Source organism: Typopeltis vanoorti, chromosome 16, assembly GCF_054136105.1.
Source record: "Typopeltis vanoorti isolate ZY-2024b chromosome 16, IOZ_Tvanoo_1.0, whole genome shotgun sequence".
NCBI classification, from domain to species: domain Eukaryota; kingdom Metazoa; phylum Arthropoda; class Arachnida; order Uropygi; family Thelyphonidae; genus Typopeltis; species Typopeltis vanoorti.
Window position 1 is genome coordinate 98,635,839 of NC_143564.1, and position 15,832 is coordinate 98,651,670.

Consider the following 15,832-nt stretch of genomic DNA (forward strand, 5'->3'; position numbering starts at 1 on the left):
TCACTACTTGTACATGGAATACATATATGAGTTCTGTATTACTTTAACTTTGATATCTCTTCTGGGTCTGGCTCTTACTGATGAGACCTCAATAAAGGTTGAAACTGGTCTGGGTTGCAGCCCATTCCATAATGCATAGCATTATACACCCAAAAAGATGTGTGCTTTGCATTATGGGATACTAAGGCAATTAATGTGAAGACATTAGCTTCTATATATAAGTAGCCTAGTCATGAAGAAACTTCAAGCGAAAACTTTCTTTGCCTACATTTGGATAAAGGATTAAACCAGAATATAATTTCTTGGGTGGTTGAATGTTACTTAGTATAAGCAATGAGTTGATGCCTCTCAGAGTGGAGAATATGGAAATAAATAATACTTATAACTTATAAATAATAACACTAATACTTTTGAAAGTGTATGGTGTAGGGTGGAGGGGACAAGACAAGATACTTAATGGAATGTTACTACAGGCCAGGGAACACAGAGGGGATAATGACTGTTCAGACAGATTAGTTTGGTGAGTGCAAATCAAGTAATTATTATGAAAGATTTAAACTACAGCATAAATTGAGCAGAGGAAGCAGCATGCAAAAGTAAGGGATGGAATTTCTGGAATTCTTGAGGGACAAATGTCTCAGGAAACATGTATGGATTAAGAGTTTTAGAGGACAGAGAAGGTTAGTCTTAACGGTGTGGCGCTAGAGTCACTGAAGCATTTGGCGGTGGATTTGAGCGGTTATAAAAAAAAGTGTTTTTTAAATGGTGTATAGTGCAGTGGCGGCCCATACATAAGCACTGCAACACTGCAGCACCCCCAAGGAAAAAATGAAAAATTTAAATTTTGTTTGTGTTTATAAATAATAACAATGCATACAACATTATATTAATGCAATACAACATGTTAAAGGTTACAGTTTATGTTTTGACAGTGATTGAATACTTTATAATTGGAATTGTTCAATTAATGCTTTAGATTACGGAACAAATGCACTGCGATCTAACGCCAATATTCATTTGTGCTTGTTATTGAACGTTACGTCATTTCCACACGGCTCAAACAGCAGTGTATTTTTAGTGTCCATACACACGTTATTTCTGTGAGATATGAAATGTTTATTATTGGTGCGTGTATGTGGTGAACTATTTTTTGTTAATCTTGTTTAATTTTGTTAAAATAACATATAATTATTTATTTATTATAGATACAAGACTGAATTATGATGAGTGTCACTGTTGAAAATATTAAAAGAATTATATTTTTTCAATTATCGTTACACGAAACAAATGCACTGCGATCTAACGCCAATATTCGTTTGCGCTTGTCATTGCTATTGATACGAAACTTTTATTATTGGTATTTGCAATGAGGATGAAGTATTTTTAATAAAGCAATTTGTAATATGTAAATTTATTTATTAATAAATTCGTCACTGAATAGGAAAAAAAATTTTTTTTTTTTTTTTGTATATGCAGCATCCCCACTTAAAATTTTCACCAGCCACCGCTGGTATAGTGTGAATTCTTTTGTGAATTGTGCTACATTTTTTTTCTCAGTAACACAAGTGTTCATTAATGGTGCTGCTTTTGGAGTTTTGTTGTTATATATTGTGCTATTTTGGGTTACCGAGAAGGAGAGATCAGAGTTGGATGCATCTGCAGTGGAAGAGAAGATAAGTTTGCGCTATTTAGTATAGTTAAATATAGCATTTACATTTATATATAAATTTAGCATTTACAGGGTGTTCGGGATAAATTTGACAGTTTCGTAAGGAAAAAGAAAATCTTCTTTGTATCTATTAAATTTAATGAATTGACAAAAAAAACATTACAGGCAGAGTTAATTACAATACTATCAACAAGATTTACTCAAAATAACCACCATTAGCATCGATCACAGCTTCAATTCTGCTTCGGAACCTCGAACAAGCTGATGCTACAGTCTCCCTGGGAAGGGCCGCAAAAACTGTTTTAATTTTATCCATTAACTGGGCTTTTGTATTACTGGAAGTGCGATTGGTGTCTTTTTCAACTGCGCCCCATACAAAATAATCCATGGGGTTAAGGTCTGGGGAGTTTGGAGGCCAAACATTTGGACTGGTGAAGTCGTAGAAATTTTCAGACAACCATTTTTGACTTTTCCCAGAGGTGTGGCAAGGGGCCGAATCCTGCTGCCATACATACGGCCTACCATTGGCTACCCTTGTTATCCAGGGCTTGACTACAGTTAGCAACTCCACGAACAAAGCCCGAATTCCAATGCCAGGGTTCTTCAACACCTGTTCCTGCAGATTTGCGAGGAATTCTGCTGTACGAACGCAATCAGATCGTCTGCTAGGGATCTTTCTTCTTGCTACATCCTCGTAGTCACCATTGCAAGTCTCTAGTTCATGCCTGATTGTTTTTACTGTATTCAGGGAGCATTGGGCAGCAGTCGTAATATCCTTATTTTGATGGCGGGCACGAATCATCATGATACAAGTTATTCTCTTCCATGATTCAGGTGGGTTCCAGCTATCCATCCTTTCTGACATCTTGTATATGAATGAAGAAGGGTCCAAACTTTTAAATGAAGAGAAGTGTGTGTTAATACATGTAACTTACGGAAAAATATAATTAATTATAAATATGTCAAATTTATCCCGAACACCCTGTATATATATAATATAGTGTTTATAGTTTATATAGCACTTATATATATTTAGCGTTTAGTTTAGTAGTACCTCAGCAGTAAGTGAATGATGGCAGCCACAACTCCAAATACAAATGGCATGTCACCAAGTCCTCTGCCATTTAAGGACAGTATTTTGCGTAATATAATAAAGGATTTGTGGTATGCAGTGCTTGCAGTATGTATGTATCCCAGGAGTTGAATATGCAGAGAGTAAGAGAGGGGAGGAGTGCATATATGTGCAAAATGTAGGAAATGGGAGGAATTTAATGAATTAGATATTTTGATAATTGACCTAGCTGCGTCAGTGATGGGAAATGAATGTTTGGAGACAAGTAGTGTGATAGGAGAGAATGACGAGTGAAATATGAATGAAAAAATAAGAGTCAGGGGCAGTTGCGACTGGTGAAAATTTTAAGTGGGGGTGCTGCATATGATAATAACAAAAAAATAAAAAAAAATAAAATAAATCTAATCAGTAACGAATTTATTAATAAATAAATTTACATATTACAAATTGCTTTATTAAAAATATTTCATCCTCATTACAAACACCAATAATAAAAGTTTCGTATCAATAGCAATGACAAGCGCAAACGAATATCGGCATTAGATCGCAGTGCATTTGTTTCGTGTAACGATAATTGAAAAAATATAATTCTTTTCATATTTTCAACAGTGACACTCATCATAATTCAGCCTTGTATCTATAATAAATAAATAATTATATGTTATTTTAACAAAATAAAATAATATTGACAAAAAATAGTTCACCACGCACACGCACCAATAATAAACGTTTCATATCTCATATAAATAACGTGCGTAAGGATACTAAAAAATACACTGCCATTTGGGCAGTGTCTGAATGACATAAAGTGCAATGAAAAGCACAAACGAATATCGACATTAGATAGCACTGCATCTGTTTCGAAATCTAAAGCGTTAATCAAACAATTTCAGTTATTAACTATTCAATCAATGTCAAAACATAAGCTGTAGACTTTAACATGTTGTATTGCATTAATATAATGTTGTAAGCATTTTTATTATTTATAAACACAAACAAAATTTAAATTTTTCATTTTTTCCTTGGAGGTGCTGCAGTGTCACAGTGCTTATGTACGGGGCACCACTGGTCAGGAGGACGAAAGACTTGAATGACTGTGAAGTTTTTGGACAGAGATGGTCTTGATTGAGTGAGTAAGAGTGACTAACTTGCAGAGAGAGAGAGAGAGAGAGAGAGAGAGAGAGAGAGAGAGAGAGAGAGATGAGCTGAAAGAGAAGGTAAAATGTCTCTGGAACGAGATAAAAAGTATGAAAGATGAGATTAGGCGAATGGAAGAGATGAATGCAAGGCGAATCAGAGTAGGAGTGAGAGAGAGTTATGGGAATGATAGAAGAGGAGAGAGGGAATAAGAGAGAGAGGCATGGGAATGATAGAAGAGGAGAGAATAGAAACAGTAGGAGAGAGGGAATGAGAATGATAGAAGAGGAGAGAATAGAAACAGTAGGAGAGAGGGAATGAGATGCATGGGAATGATAGAAGGGGAAAGGGAATGAGAGAGAGAGATATGGGAAGGATAGAGGAGAGGAAATGAGAGAGAGAGCTATGGGAATAATAGAGGAGAGAATAGGAGCAGTAGAAGAGAGTGAATGAGGGAATAATTTGTTAACGGGTGCTATTGCTTTAGTAATATGATTACCTTTTATAATCAAGTGACAAGAGCAGTTGATGAGGGAAAGGCATATACTGCCTTTTTTTTTTTTATTTTGCAAAGGCATCTGACAGGGTGCCACATGATAAGCTGACATTTAAGTTGCAGTAGATGGGTTTAAATGTCTGGTTAGTCAACTGGATTCAGAACTGGCTGTTTGATAGGTATCAGAGAGTTGTGTACATTAGGGCAATATAAAGGAAGCAGAAGGTTACAAGTGGGGTTTCAGAGGGCTCAGTACTGGGACCTGTATTGTTCAACCTTTATATTAATGACATTGTCAATGGATTGCAAGGGGGTATTCAGTTGTTTGCAGATGATGTGAAGCTGGGAAGGGTTATCAGTAATAGTGCAGATGTGGCAGTCCTGCAAGAGGATTTGAATAAACTTGACAGATGGGCAAATGAATGGGGGTTGTTTAATGCAGCAAAGTGTAAAGTCTTGAAGTTTGGGATTCATCGATGGGAGGCCGTATACTCGATTGTAGGAGCTGTACTGGAGGAAGTAAGGGAGACAAGAGATCTGGGAGTGATGACTGATAGAAAACTGAAATTCAGGGAGCATATTGCAAAGATGGTGAAGGTATCCTAGCGGATTGCTGCAATACTGAGAAGGACACTCACCTGTAGAGATAAAACAGTTATGATTTTGTTGTATTAGACAATGATCACACCACACTTGGACCATTGTTCTCAAATTTTGTCCCCAGGATTTGAATGGGATACAGTCACTGTGGAAAGAATATAGATGCAGATAACAAAGATGTTTTTATGACTGTACAATGTTAGTTATGAGGATCGATTGAGGAAATGTGGACTGCAGAGTTTGGTAGATATAAGAGGGAGAGGTGATATGATTGAGACTTTTAAACTGTTGAGAGGCAGTGAGAAGGTGGACATTGGGGAGTTCTTTCGCTTGAGGTAATAGTGGGATGGAGTGATGATAAGAGGCCATCCCTGGAAGTTACGAAAGGAAGCTGTGAGGAGTGGTTTCTTTGCGTGGAGGGTGGTTGAACCATGGAATGCATTGCCTGATAGAGTAGTGAGAGCAAGAATGGTCAATGAGTTCAAGGAGTGGTATGAAAGATGTTGTGATTCCTAAGAAGGACCTTCCACGATGAGTCTCTTGACTCCATGGAGACTTGAATAATAATAATAATAATAATAATTTGTGATTACATCAGAGTAGCTGAATGTAAGTGAGATGCCAAGCTTTCCCTCATCATTAGAGTGACAATACAATCTTGCTGTGGAGGCTGAATAGCCATGCTTTAGTTTCAAGGAGAAAGGAATGTATGTGGAATTATAAGGCAGGCAACTATAACAATGTTAGAAATAAGTTTATGGCAGTTCCCTGGATGGAAAAATTGCAACGATGTCAGCAGTGCATGGGATTAATAAAGAAATATTTATCAAAAGAAATGGCAAATAACATTCCTCAAGTGAAAAAGATGGAAGGATTTGGTTTAAAGTGGATGACAAAATCAAATACGGACCACAGATGAAAATGAGTTATAGAAATTATAAAGAGAGGTGGAGAGTAGTTGCACGAGGAATATAAGACTCGGGTTAGGAACGCGAGTAGTATGGTAAGAAAGCCAAAAATGGAATATGAGGAAAGATTAGCTCTAAAATCCAAGGAAAATCTGTAGGAATTCTTTCATTATCTGGCCAGTAGAAGGAGATAGGACTTGGATGAATTACTTTATTAGATGAAAAAAAAGGCAGTCAAATGACTAATGCAAATGATATAATGGAGCTGTTTAATAATCAATTTATTGAGGCCTTTCATCCAGGAAAATCAGGTTTTATTTCTGGAGGAATGGGAGGTATTGAAGGGTTAGATCACATAAGAAGAATGTGTTTCAAATATTATGTACTCTGGAGGTTAATAAGGCAGTGGAACTGGAAGAGATTTCACTGAGTGTTTTGAGAGAATATGCTAAGGACTTTGACTGGAAGAGTTGATATTGACATTCAATATCAATATGCTAAGGACATTGAAAACCTAGATACTGGTTTTAGAGTTAAATGAAAACCTAGATACTGCGAGTATACCTAATGATGGACAGAGGGTTAAACAGTGCCACTGCAGAAGGATGGTGGTAGAATGCTGGCATCAAACTACAGACCAATTTGTAAACGAGTGGACAGACTTATGTGTTCGTCGTACATGTTGTTTATTTCTTAATGGTATAGATTAGAACCCAGAAAAATAAGTAAATAATTAATTTATTAACTTATTGCTGATATTTCGCTGGTGATATAACCAGCATCTTCAGAGCACAAAACACAGTTTGTCACAATACGCGAGATTATAACAACATGGTGTAATCAACAGACTAGTTAAACAAAAGTGTAGCAGCAACACAAAGACTAGAATCCTGATTTTGGCACCTGCTATCTGAAAAAAAAAATTTTCAGAGAGAGAGAGAGAGAGAGAGAGAGAGAGTGGATGTTGGCTGGGGAGCAGATACACTAACCACTCGGCCAACTAGGCCTAAATATTGATGTTCATTAATAATATTGACGATAATAATAATAATAATAAAATATAATATAAAAAATAATATAAATAAAAAAAAATAATATAAATAATAATAATAATAATAATAATAATAATAATAATAATATTGATGTTCATTAATTCTTTTTTCCACGGAATGGCCTGTCTGCCCAAAGTATGCTAGATTATATTCACAAGGTATCTGGTAAACACCAGCTAATGATAAAGATGACAGTTTGTCTTTTGTACATGGCAACAGATGTGAAATTTTGTTGATAGGAAAATATGTGGGAAAGAAATTATACTTCTTCAAAATTCTAACAATTGGTTCAGAGATGCTAGAAATATAAGGGATTGGGTTCGTGTGGTCTGTTGAAGAATCCTGAGGTGTTGGAATATAGGAGTCAATTATTTGCTGGATTTGATAAGGGTTGTAACCATTAAATTCCATTAATGTTTTGATAGTGAAAAATTCTTGTAAGTTTGAGGGAGAGGAGCATATATTATGTGTTCTATTAATTAAAGACTTGATAACACCAATTTTTTTAGAGGTGTAATGAGCAGACTTCTGATGAATGTATCTGCCAATAAAGGTAGGTTTTTGATAAACAATGGTTGATAAATTACCGGAGGCTGTGCAGCCTTTTGTTTTTCCATGGTGAATTGAGTGCGTGGGTGAAGGCTATTGAGCTGTTGTAGGAAAGTAGCAAGTTCATTTTCAGAATGAGGCCAAACAACAAAGACATCATCAACATAATGAAAGCAATGAGAGGTTGGGGATGAATGGATGAGAACAAGGTATCTTCTAGTTAGTTCAAAAAATAGTTTGCCAAAGGTGGAGACAGAGGGCTACCCTTGGCAGTGCCTTCAACTTGTTCATAGATCTTGTTTTTCCAGCTAAAATATCCCGATTCTATAACAAATTAAAAAAATATTTGCAATATCAGAAGGGTAATCATCATATAATAAATTAATAGTGTCAGCTAATGGAATGTAAGGAGGAATCAAAGCTGACTAACAAATCCGACTTTTCTGTTTGAATTTCCTTGCTTTTCTCAAGAAAATGTGTGGAATTCTTGATGAATGATCTGAATTGCCCAGTATAAACAGTTAACAAACATAACAGAAATTTAGAAATTCTATAGGTGGGAGAATCAATACAATTCAAGATGGGTCTTACTGAATAACCTTCTTTATGAATTTTTGGGAGGCCATACAAATGAGGAGTTCTTTCAAAATGAGTGCACACAAAGTATTTTGATCCAAACTAACAACTTCATCAAACAACTTATTTAACTGTTTAATTTGTGTTTTTGTAGGGTTATAACTAATTTCTTGATAAGCGGAGGTATCCTGTAAATAAAAGGCAGTCTATCTTCCTCTCATAGTCAACCTTATCCATTACCATTACAGCTTTTCCTTTATCTGCTTTCAAAATAGACATATTGCTCTTTTGTCTTAATGAAAACAGCACACAGTTGTCAGCACTACATAAATTACATGGAGGCAAATTATCTCCATGTAATTTATGTAGTGCTGAACTGCATTTAATGTTATGCATAAGAATTAAAGATTAAATACTAATAAGTAATTTTTCCAGGCTCCTGATGCCAAATGAATTCAAGTGCAGGTCGTTCCTCTTACACAAGTCTTTTCTGCCATCAAACACACCCCGCACATGTGGTAGTCGTATCTAGGTAGCAAACCTACAATTTTTACTCTCTCACATTTCTTTCTCACTTCTTCCAACAGACCAATCATATCTTCTCTCATACTATATTTGTCAGTATTTAAATTATTAGTTCCTGCCAGAACTACCATCTCTTTTACTTTTCTTTTCTGGTTTTTTTTTTTTTTTTTCATATCTTTAAGTTAATTAAAGAATGGTGAGATCTGAAAACAGTTATTAGCATCTGTACACTTTGAAGAGAATTGCAAATGAATTCAACAGTGGTATGAGTTGTAATGATTGTTGAGAGGTGGTTCAGGGTTGACACTGGGGAGTCTTTCGCTTGGTTGAACAGCGGGAAGGAGTAATGACAAGAGGCCATTCCTGGAAGTTACGAAAGGAAACTGTGAGCAAGAGGGTGAGGAGTGGTTTCTTTGCATGGAGGGTGGTTGAACCATGGAATGGATTGCCTGATGGAGTGGTGAGAGTGAGAACGGTCAACAAGTTCAAGGAGTGGTATGATAAACTTTGTGTTTCTTAGGGGAGGACCTCCTCTCAATGAGTCTTGACAGAATCATCGAGAAAAGGCCTACTAGGAGAAGATTAGGGAGGACCGCCCATGATAAGTCTTTTGACTCCATGGAGGCCTGAATAATAATAATAATAATAATAATAAATAATAATAATAATGATATAAAGTGATATGAGTCAAAAGAGATCAGAAGTAGGAGATTACCTATCAAGCTGGTCTCAGTATTATCTAATGAAGGTCATCACTTTGTTTTTGGAATGCAATTTAACAATTTCATTGTTGATTCAGCATGGTACAGTAAGATTTATTTTTTTGTTATATTTTTGGAATAATTAAACGAACATAGGGTTTAGCACCTACCTGGATACTGAACGAATGAGGATGGGCTCAATTTGGAATTTAGCTGACCAAATTGTATTCTTATTGGCTTAAACCAATATAGAAAATGATGGTACAACATGACAAAATTTCATGCCGGCTGGGGCATCGCCCGGTTAAACAAGGGCCCCCATTGTTTTAGCCAGGGAACCAGGGTGAACAGCGAAAAGTCAGCTACTGGAACAAATCTGAAAGCACACCCCAACTCAACATCACCAGAGTTAAAGATCGGTACTATCAACATAAGAAGCCTGAATGGCAAAGAAATGGAGCTAGCTGAGGAATTAGATAAGTACCAGATCGACATAATAGGGGTGACTGAAACAAAAAGGACAAAAACTAGTGAGATCTTTCTGAACAATAAATACAAAATATTATATTCAGAAAATAACAATCAAGGAAAAGAAGGAGTTGCCATAGTATTCAACACAAACTACGAAGCTAATCTTCTTGAATGGCAGGCAGTCTCAAGTAGAGTGATGTGGGCAAATATGAGAATGGGGAACTGGACAATGAGACTTATTTGTGCCTATGGTCCCACAGAAGGTTCTACTAAGGTAGAAGTGGAGGAATTTTTTGATGCTTTAGAAAAAGCAACTGACACAATGAAAAAGGAAAAGTTGGTCCTTGTTGGGGATCTAAATAGTAGAGTAGGAAATGATTGTGAGACATACAAAAATATTTTGGGAAAATTTGGAGAAAAGAGCAAAGCTAACAATAATGGCAAATATCTGTTGGATTTCTGCTCAGGACATGGACTGGTTATTACTAACACCATGTTCCAACATAAAAATGTGCACAAATTCACATGGAGAGAAGAGGCAAGGAATAAGAAAAGTCTCGTTGACTACGTTATTGTTGATAGTGATGTTTTCTCCCTGGTGCAGGACACCAGAGAGTACAGAGGATTTGAAATCACAAGTGATCACTATTTAGTCTTGAGCAGGATAAAATTGAATTTCATATTGAAAAGAATAACATGTAAGAAAATTTTAAAGCAAATAAAAGTTGAGCAGCTCTCAGATGTGAACTATAGACTAAAATACACAAAGTTATTGAATAAAAATGAAAGAGTTTGAGAACAGGAATCAAACCTTGAGATTCAGTGGCAAGAAAAGCCACTGAATCTCTAGCTGAATCAATCAGGGTTTTCTTCCTTGAAGAAAACCCTGATTGATTCAGCCAGAGAGGCATGTGGTGAGGTTGTCTGCAAGGATAGAAAAATCAGAACTCCATGTCCACCATGGAGTTCTGATTTTAAAGGAAGTTAAAGAGGCAGTGAAGGAAAAGAAGAAAGCATGTCAAAAGTTCCTGTCAAATAAGTCAGCTTGTGCTCTTAGGGAATACAGAGACAAATGCAAGAATGCTAAACACTGTGTAAAATTAGCTAAACAAAAGTCATGGGAGGACTTTGGCAAGAATATAGAAATTAAATATCAAGAAGGTGGCAAAATATTCTAGAGGTTGTTGAAGAAGCTTAGGAATGGAGGAAAGAGTGCTGTAAAAGGAGTTAGAGATGATAAAGGTGACATGAAAACAGGAGAAAAAGATATCCTTGAAGTATGGAGTAATTACTTTGAAAAACTGCTAAATGAAATAAGCAGTGATGACAGCACAGTGGTAAAAAACACTGACCAGGCATGCAGTCAGGAATACATATCCATACTTGAAGTAGAAAAAGCCATCAAAGGTTTTAAATGTGGAAAGGCAGAAGGAGTAGATGATATTCGACCAGAAATGCTGAAGTATGGTGGTATAAAAGTCTTACAGTGGCTGCACTGCATAGTTCAGAGGGACGAATTCCCGATGATTGGAGTAGAGCTCTCATAGTACCCATATATAAAAAGGGAAATAAAACCGAATGTGAGAATTACAGAGATATTTCCCTACTAAGTGTTCCTGGCAAGATCTATGCAAGCATACTTGATAAACGGTTGAGAAGAATTGTGGAAGAAAAGCTTGGTGAAGAACATGCTGGATTCAGGCCAAATAGAGGCTGTCAGGATCAGATCTTCACTTTACGACAAATAGTTAAGAAAGCATGGGAATATAACAAAGATCTGTATTTAAGTTTTGTCGATCTGGAAAAGGCATATGACAAGGTGCCAAGAGAGAAGCTATTCAATACGCTACAGTTATACAGTGTCAGTGGGGCATTATATCAAGCAATACTTAGGAAGACGGTTTAATGTTAAATCTGGTGTGAGACAAGGATGTACATTATCCCCTCTGTTATTCATTATCTATATGGATCACATTATGAAGGAAAGTGGTATTAAACCTGATATCAGAATTGGAGATGTTAATTTCAGCTCTTTGCTTTATGCGGACGATGTTATACTTCTGAATAAATCCACTACAAGTTTGCAAGAGTCCCTGACTAAACTGAATAACTGCTGTAATAGACATGGTATGAAGGTGAGCATTAAAAAGACAAAGACAATGAAAATAGGTAGACTTTCTGAAAATGTCAACTGTGTTGTGAAAGGGGAAACCTGTGGAACAAGTAAAACATTTCAGCTACTTAGGCACGATTTTTAGTGAAGATGATAAATTAAATATGGAAATAGACAACAGAATCAACAAAGCTGGAATGGTAGGAAGTCAATTGAATAAATTCATATGGAATAAGAGAGAAATTAGTTGGAACACTAAATTAGCTGTATACAAGACAGTGTTCAAACCAGTTTTAACTTATGGATCTGAGAGCTGGGTCAGAAGTAAAACACTTGACGCCCTGCAGATATGAGTGTCCTGAGAAAGATTATAGAACAGATGTGAACAGATGGCATCAATGGCAATATCATATTAAAAATGAGGATATTAGGAAAGAACTTGACATTGTCAGCATCCAGGAATGCATTAGCAGAGCTAATCTCATGTGGTATGGTCACTTAAACAGAATGGGCGAAGAAAGATTAGCAAAACAAGTGTTCTCTGCCAGTTTGGCAGGAAAACGACCCAGAGGAAGACCAAGATATAGGTGGTTTGATATGTGCCTTAGACGATAGAAATATAAGATCTGATAATGATAATATTGGAATCTTGACAAGTAACAGACTGATTTGGAGGAAAATTGTAGATAATAAGTTAGTAATGATGTAAATTTTTCATGTAGTACTATGATATCCTGTACCCCCCTTGAGGGTACATGTCAGGAATTTGATGATGATGATGATGATGATAATGATGACATAGGGTTTGAAACGTTAAAGTCGTAATAATGTAAGATTACTTTATCTTCACTATGTTTGTTTAATTATTATAACAGAAAAATAAATCATACTGCACCAAATAGTAGAATCAGATACTAAAAGTGCTAAACTGCATTCCAAAAAAAGTAATAATGAACCTTTTCAGATAATACCGAGACTAGTATAACAGGTAAAATTAGCAGGATCAGTATAAATTAAAGATGCCAAGAAATTATATTCTAGGTTTAATCCTTTGTCCAAGTGTAAGGAAACAAAGTTTGAGCCTGAAGTATTTTCAGGACTGGGCAACTTGTACATAGAAGCTAATGACTTCACATCACCAAGTATAAAACTTCCCACAACAGGACTAGTAGTTTTGTAACAGTGTAGAGAAGGGTGACATAAGCTGTTGTCCTATGTTACTGTTATTCAGCATATATGTTAACGATATTGCAAACAGTTTTTCATTGTTTTCTGATGATGGCGATGCAGGAGAATTATCAGATATTGTGATGACAATTGTGGAAACTGTAGGATTTGAAGAGACTCACATAATCAATAAGTGGAACTGCATGCTAGTTCAAGGAAAACCAAGCATACGGTTTGCAATATTTGGAAATGAGAGCTAAATACTACTGTATTGTTGCTGGAGTGTGCTGCTGGAAATGGGGGGGGGGGGATCTCAAAAATGACAGCAGACAGAGAGCAGAAGTTCAGAATTATTTTCAAAAAATGATGAACATATTATATAAAAGCACTGAACTCACACGAAAAGGGTATGAAGTAATGACAACAATATTAATTGTTTTATGATATAAGGCTTTGAAACGAACACGTATAGACTATTTTCCTGATTGCCTAGATTATGAGCTCCAGTGTAGTAGAAGTAAAATGTTCAGAGGTGGATAACACAAAAAGATATTGTGAATGTAGAATATTAGCTTTCAAAAATGAGGGTGTATTCTGTAGTGCTTATGAAATAGTAAAACCAGAGAGATTTTGAAAATGTCTGAAAGATATCTGGAAGAAGTGGTAATTTTTGTAAGTTCAGTAGGGATGTAATGAACAAGGAATAAATTTTCAAGATGGATCTCTGATAGCAAGTTCATTTGACTTCATTGAGGTCTGGTGAAAATAATAACTTTATGGTTTAGCCTAATATCTTAACTTGGAAACAAGACTTGTCTAAGCAGTCAGTCTCACATGTTATTTATAAATAACATGTGAGACTGACTGCTAAATACAAAGTCGACAGTTAAAAAATTTCATACCATTTTTTTTTTTTTCAATTTATAAAAATGGTAAAAATTGATAAAAGAACAGCAGTGAATTTTTTTTATTTTTGTAATGCAAGTCTCATCCATGAAAGAATGGAAATACAGTATTAATATTGTGAAAGAACTATGGAAGGCATGCCCTTCCATAGTTCTTTCAAAAAAGCAGGGTGTGACCTCATGGAAATAAGTCATTTACATTTAAATACTTTCAAAATCATGGATGCCATAACAAGATCCAAACCCATAGCTTGTTGATCATAAAGCAGAGGCACTATCTGCTCTGAAATCCAAGAGAGCATTATTTTTTATTTTTTTTTTACTGTCACTATATTATTATCTCCTATTATTCCTGGATGATCAAATAACCTTACCTACCATTTTTTTCCAACACCATTTGTTTTCCAGTCTCTTGAGTGAAGATTTGCAGGTCGAGCTGTCTTAACAACAATGTGCTGCATATCTCTCCATGTGAGCTTTTTGCTATTAAAAGATTGAAAAATCATGATAATAACTAATCAATTATTAAAACACTAAATCAAAACAAGATCTCTAAATATGGTTTTATTCTTTAAAGATAAATAGTTTAATTGCAAGAAACAGTTTAGTAGTGATTAAAGATAAATAGGATAATTGTGATGCGAAGCAAACCTTGACATAAAGTCATTTTGCCTCTTTACAAGGCCTTCATAATACCATACCTTGATTACTGCTCAAAGATTTGGTCTCCTGGGCTCAAAGAGGATAAAGAAGCTGTGAAAAGGATGCAAAGAAGAGTTACAAAGATTATATAGGGATTACAAAATTTAGATTATGAGGACAGACTGAGTATGTGGACTACAGACTTTCGTTAACATGAGAAAGAGAGGTGGAGGTGATATGATAGAGATCTATAAACTTCTGAATGGGTGTTATGAATGTAAGGGTAGCCTTATAACACGGTACATTGTCTTGCTGAAAGAGGCAATAGTTAGTTCCATAGAAACACCACAAAGTAGGAAGCATTGCATTGTCCAGAATGTTTAGATACCTCAGGAGTTTAATGTGTGTGGCACCACAAACCATGAAAAACAGGATGATGACATCACATTACCACTTCCAAATTTCATAGTTGGGGTTATACACTCTGATAAGAGATGTTTACCGGGCATCCACCACACACCCATCTATCTGCTTGTTAAGAGGATGCAGCATGATTCATCACTCTTAACACAACTTTCTGTCCACATCCTTCTGTACATGCTCTTTGGACCACTGAAAATGATTCTGCATGTTGGTTTGGGTAATGTGGGATTTACATGTTGTGGTCCTACCATGGAAACCCATGATATGAGCCTTGGTTCTGAATGTTTTGTGCAGATTTGTGTTCCAGTCAATGCAGAACTCTATATTCAATGTGTCAGCTGACAAATGGGTGGTTTTTACATATTATCTTTCATAGTATCCTACGGTCACATTTGGTGGGTGTGGTGAGTCGTCCACTGCAAGTAGCACTTGCAGTTGATTCCCTGCACTTCCATTTCAGTATGGTATCACTGATTGTCGACCTGAGATGGCTTTGCCAAACAGATAGCTCTGCAAGATGGCATTCTATCACAACACCACTTTCAAACTCCATGAGTTCCCTTTTTGCAGCCATTTCACCCAAACATGTTGCACTGACTTGGGAGCATCATATTCCTGAAATTTATACCAGCTACAAATATGTGATTCATTACATGGCATGATGCACCCGGGGGGGATGTCTGCTGACTTCTTTCCAAGCAGTGTATACCCTTTCATCACAGAGGTCCTCACATGGCTGGCAACCACCCAGATAATTGCTTCATGACCACTCTCACCAACTGGAGGGAGATTTGACACCTCACTTATAATGACATCCTCTGATGAG

At 36.0% G+C, this 15,832-nt stretch overlaps 1 protein-coding gene across 1 annotated transcript in view; it reads right to left on the minus strand.

Annotated features, from left to right (window-relative positions):
• Positions 1 to 15,832, minus strand: part of LOC150098214 (furin-like protease 1, isoforms 1/1-X/2) — a 469,518-nt gene that overhangs the window by 94,043 nt on the left and 359,643 nt on the right. Inside the window, 1 exon segment of the mRNA XM_090405967.1 lies at positions 14,311 to 14,424. Coding sequence (XP_090262093.1) covers positions 14,311 to 14,424 — 114 coding nt within the window.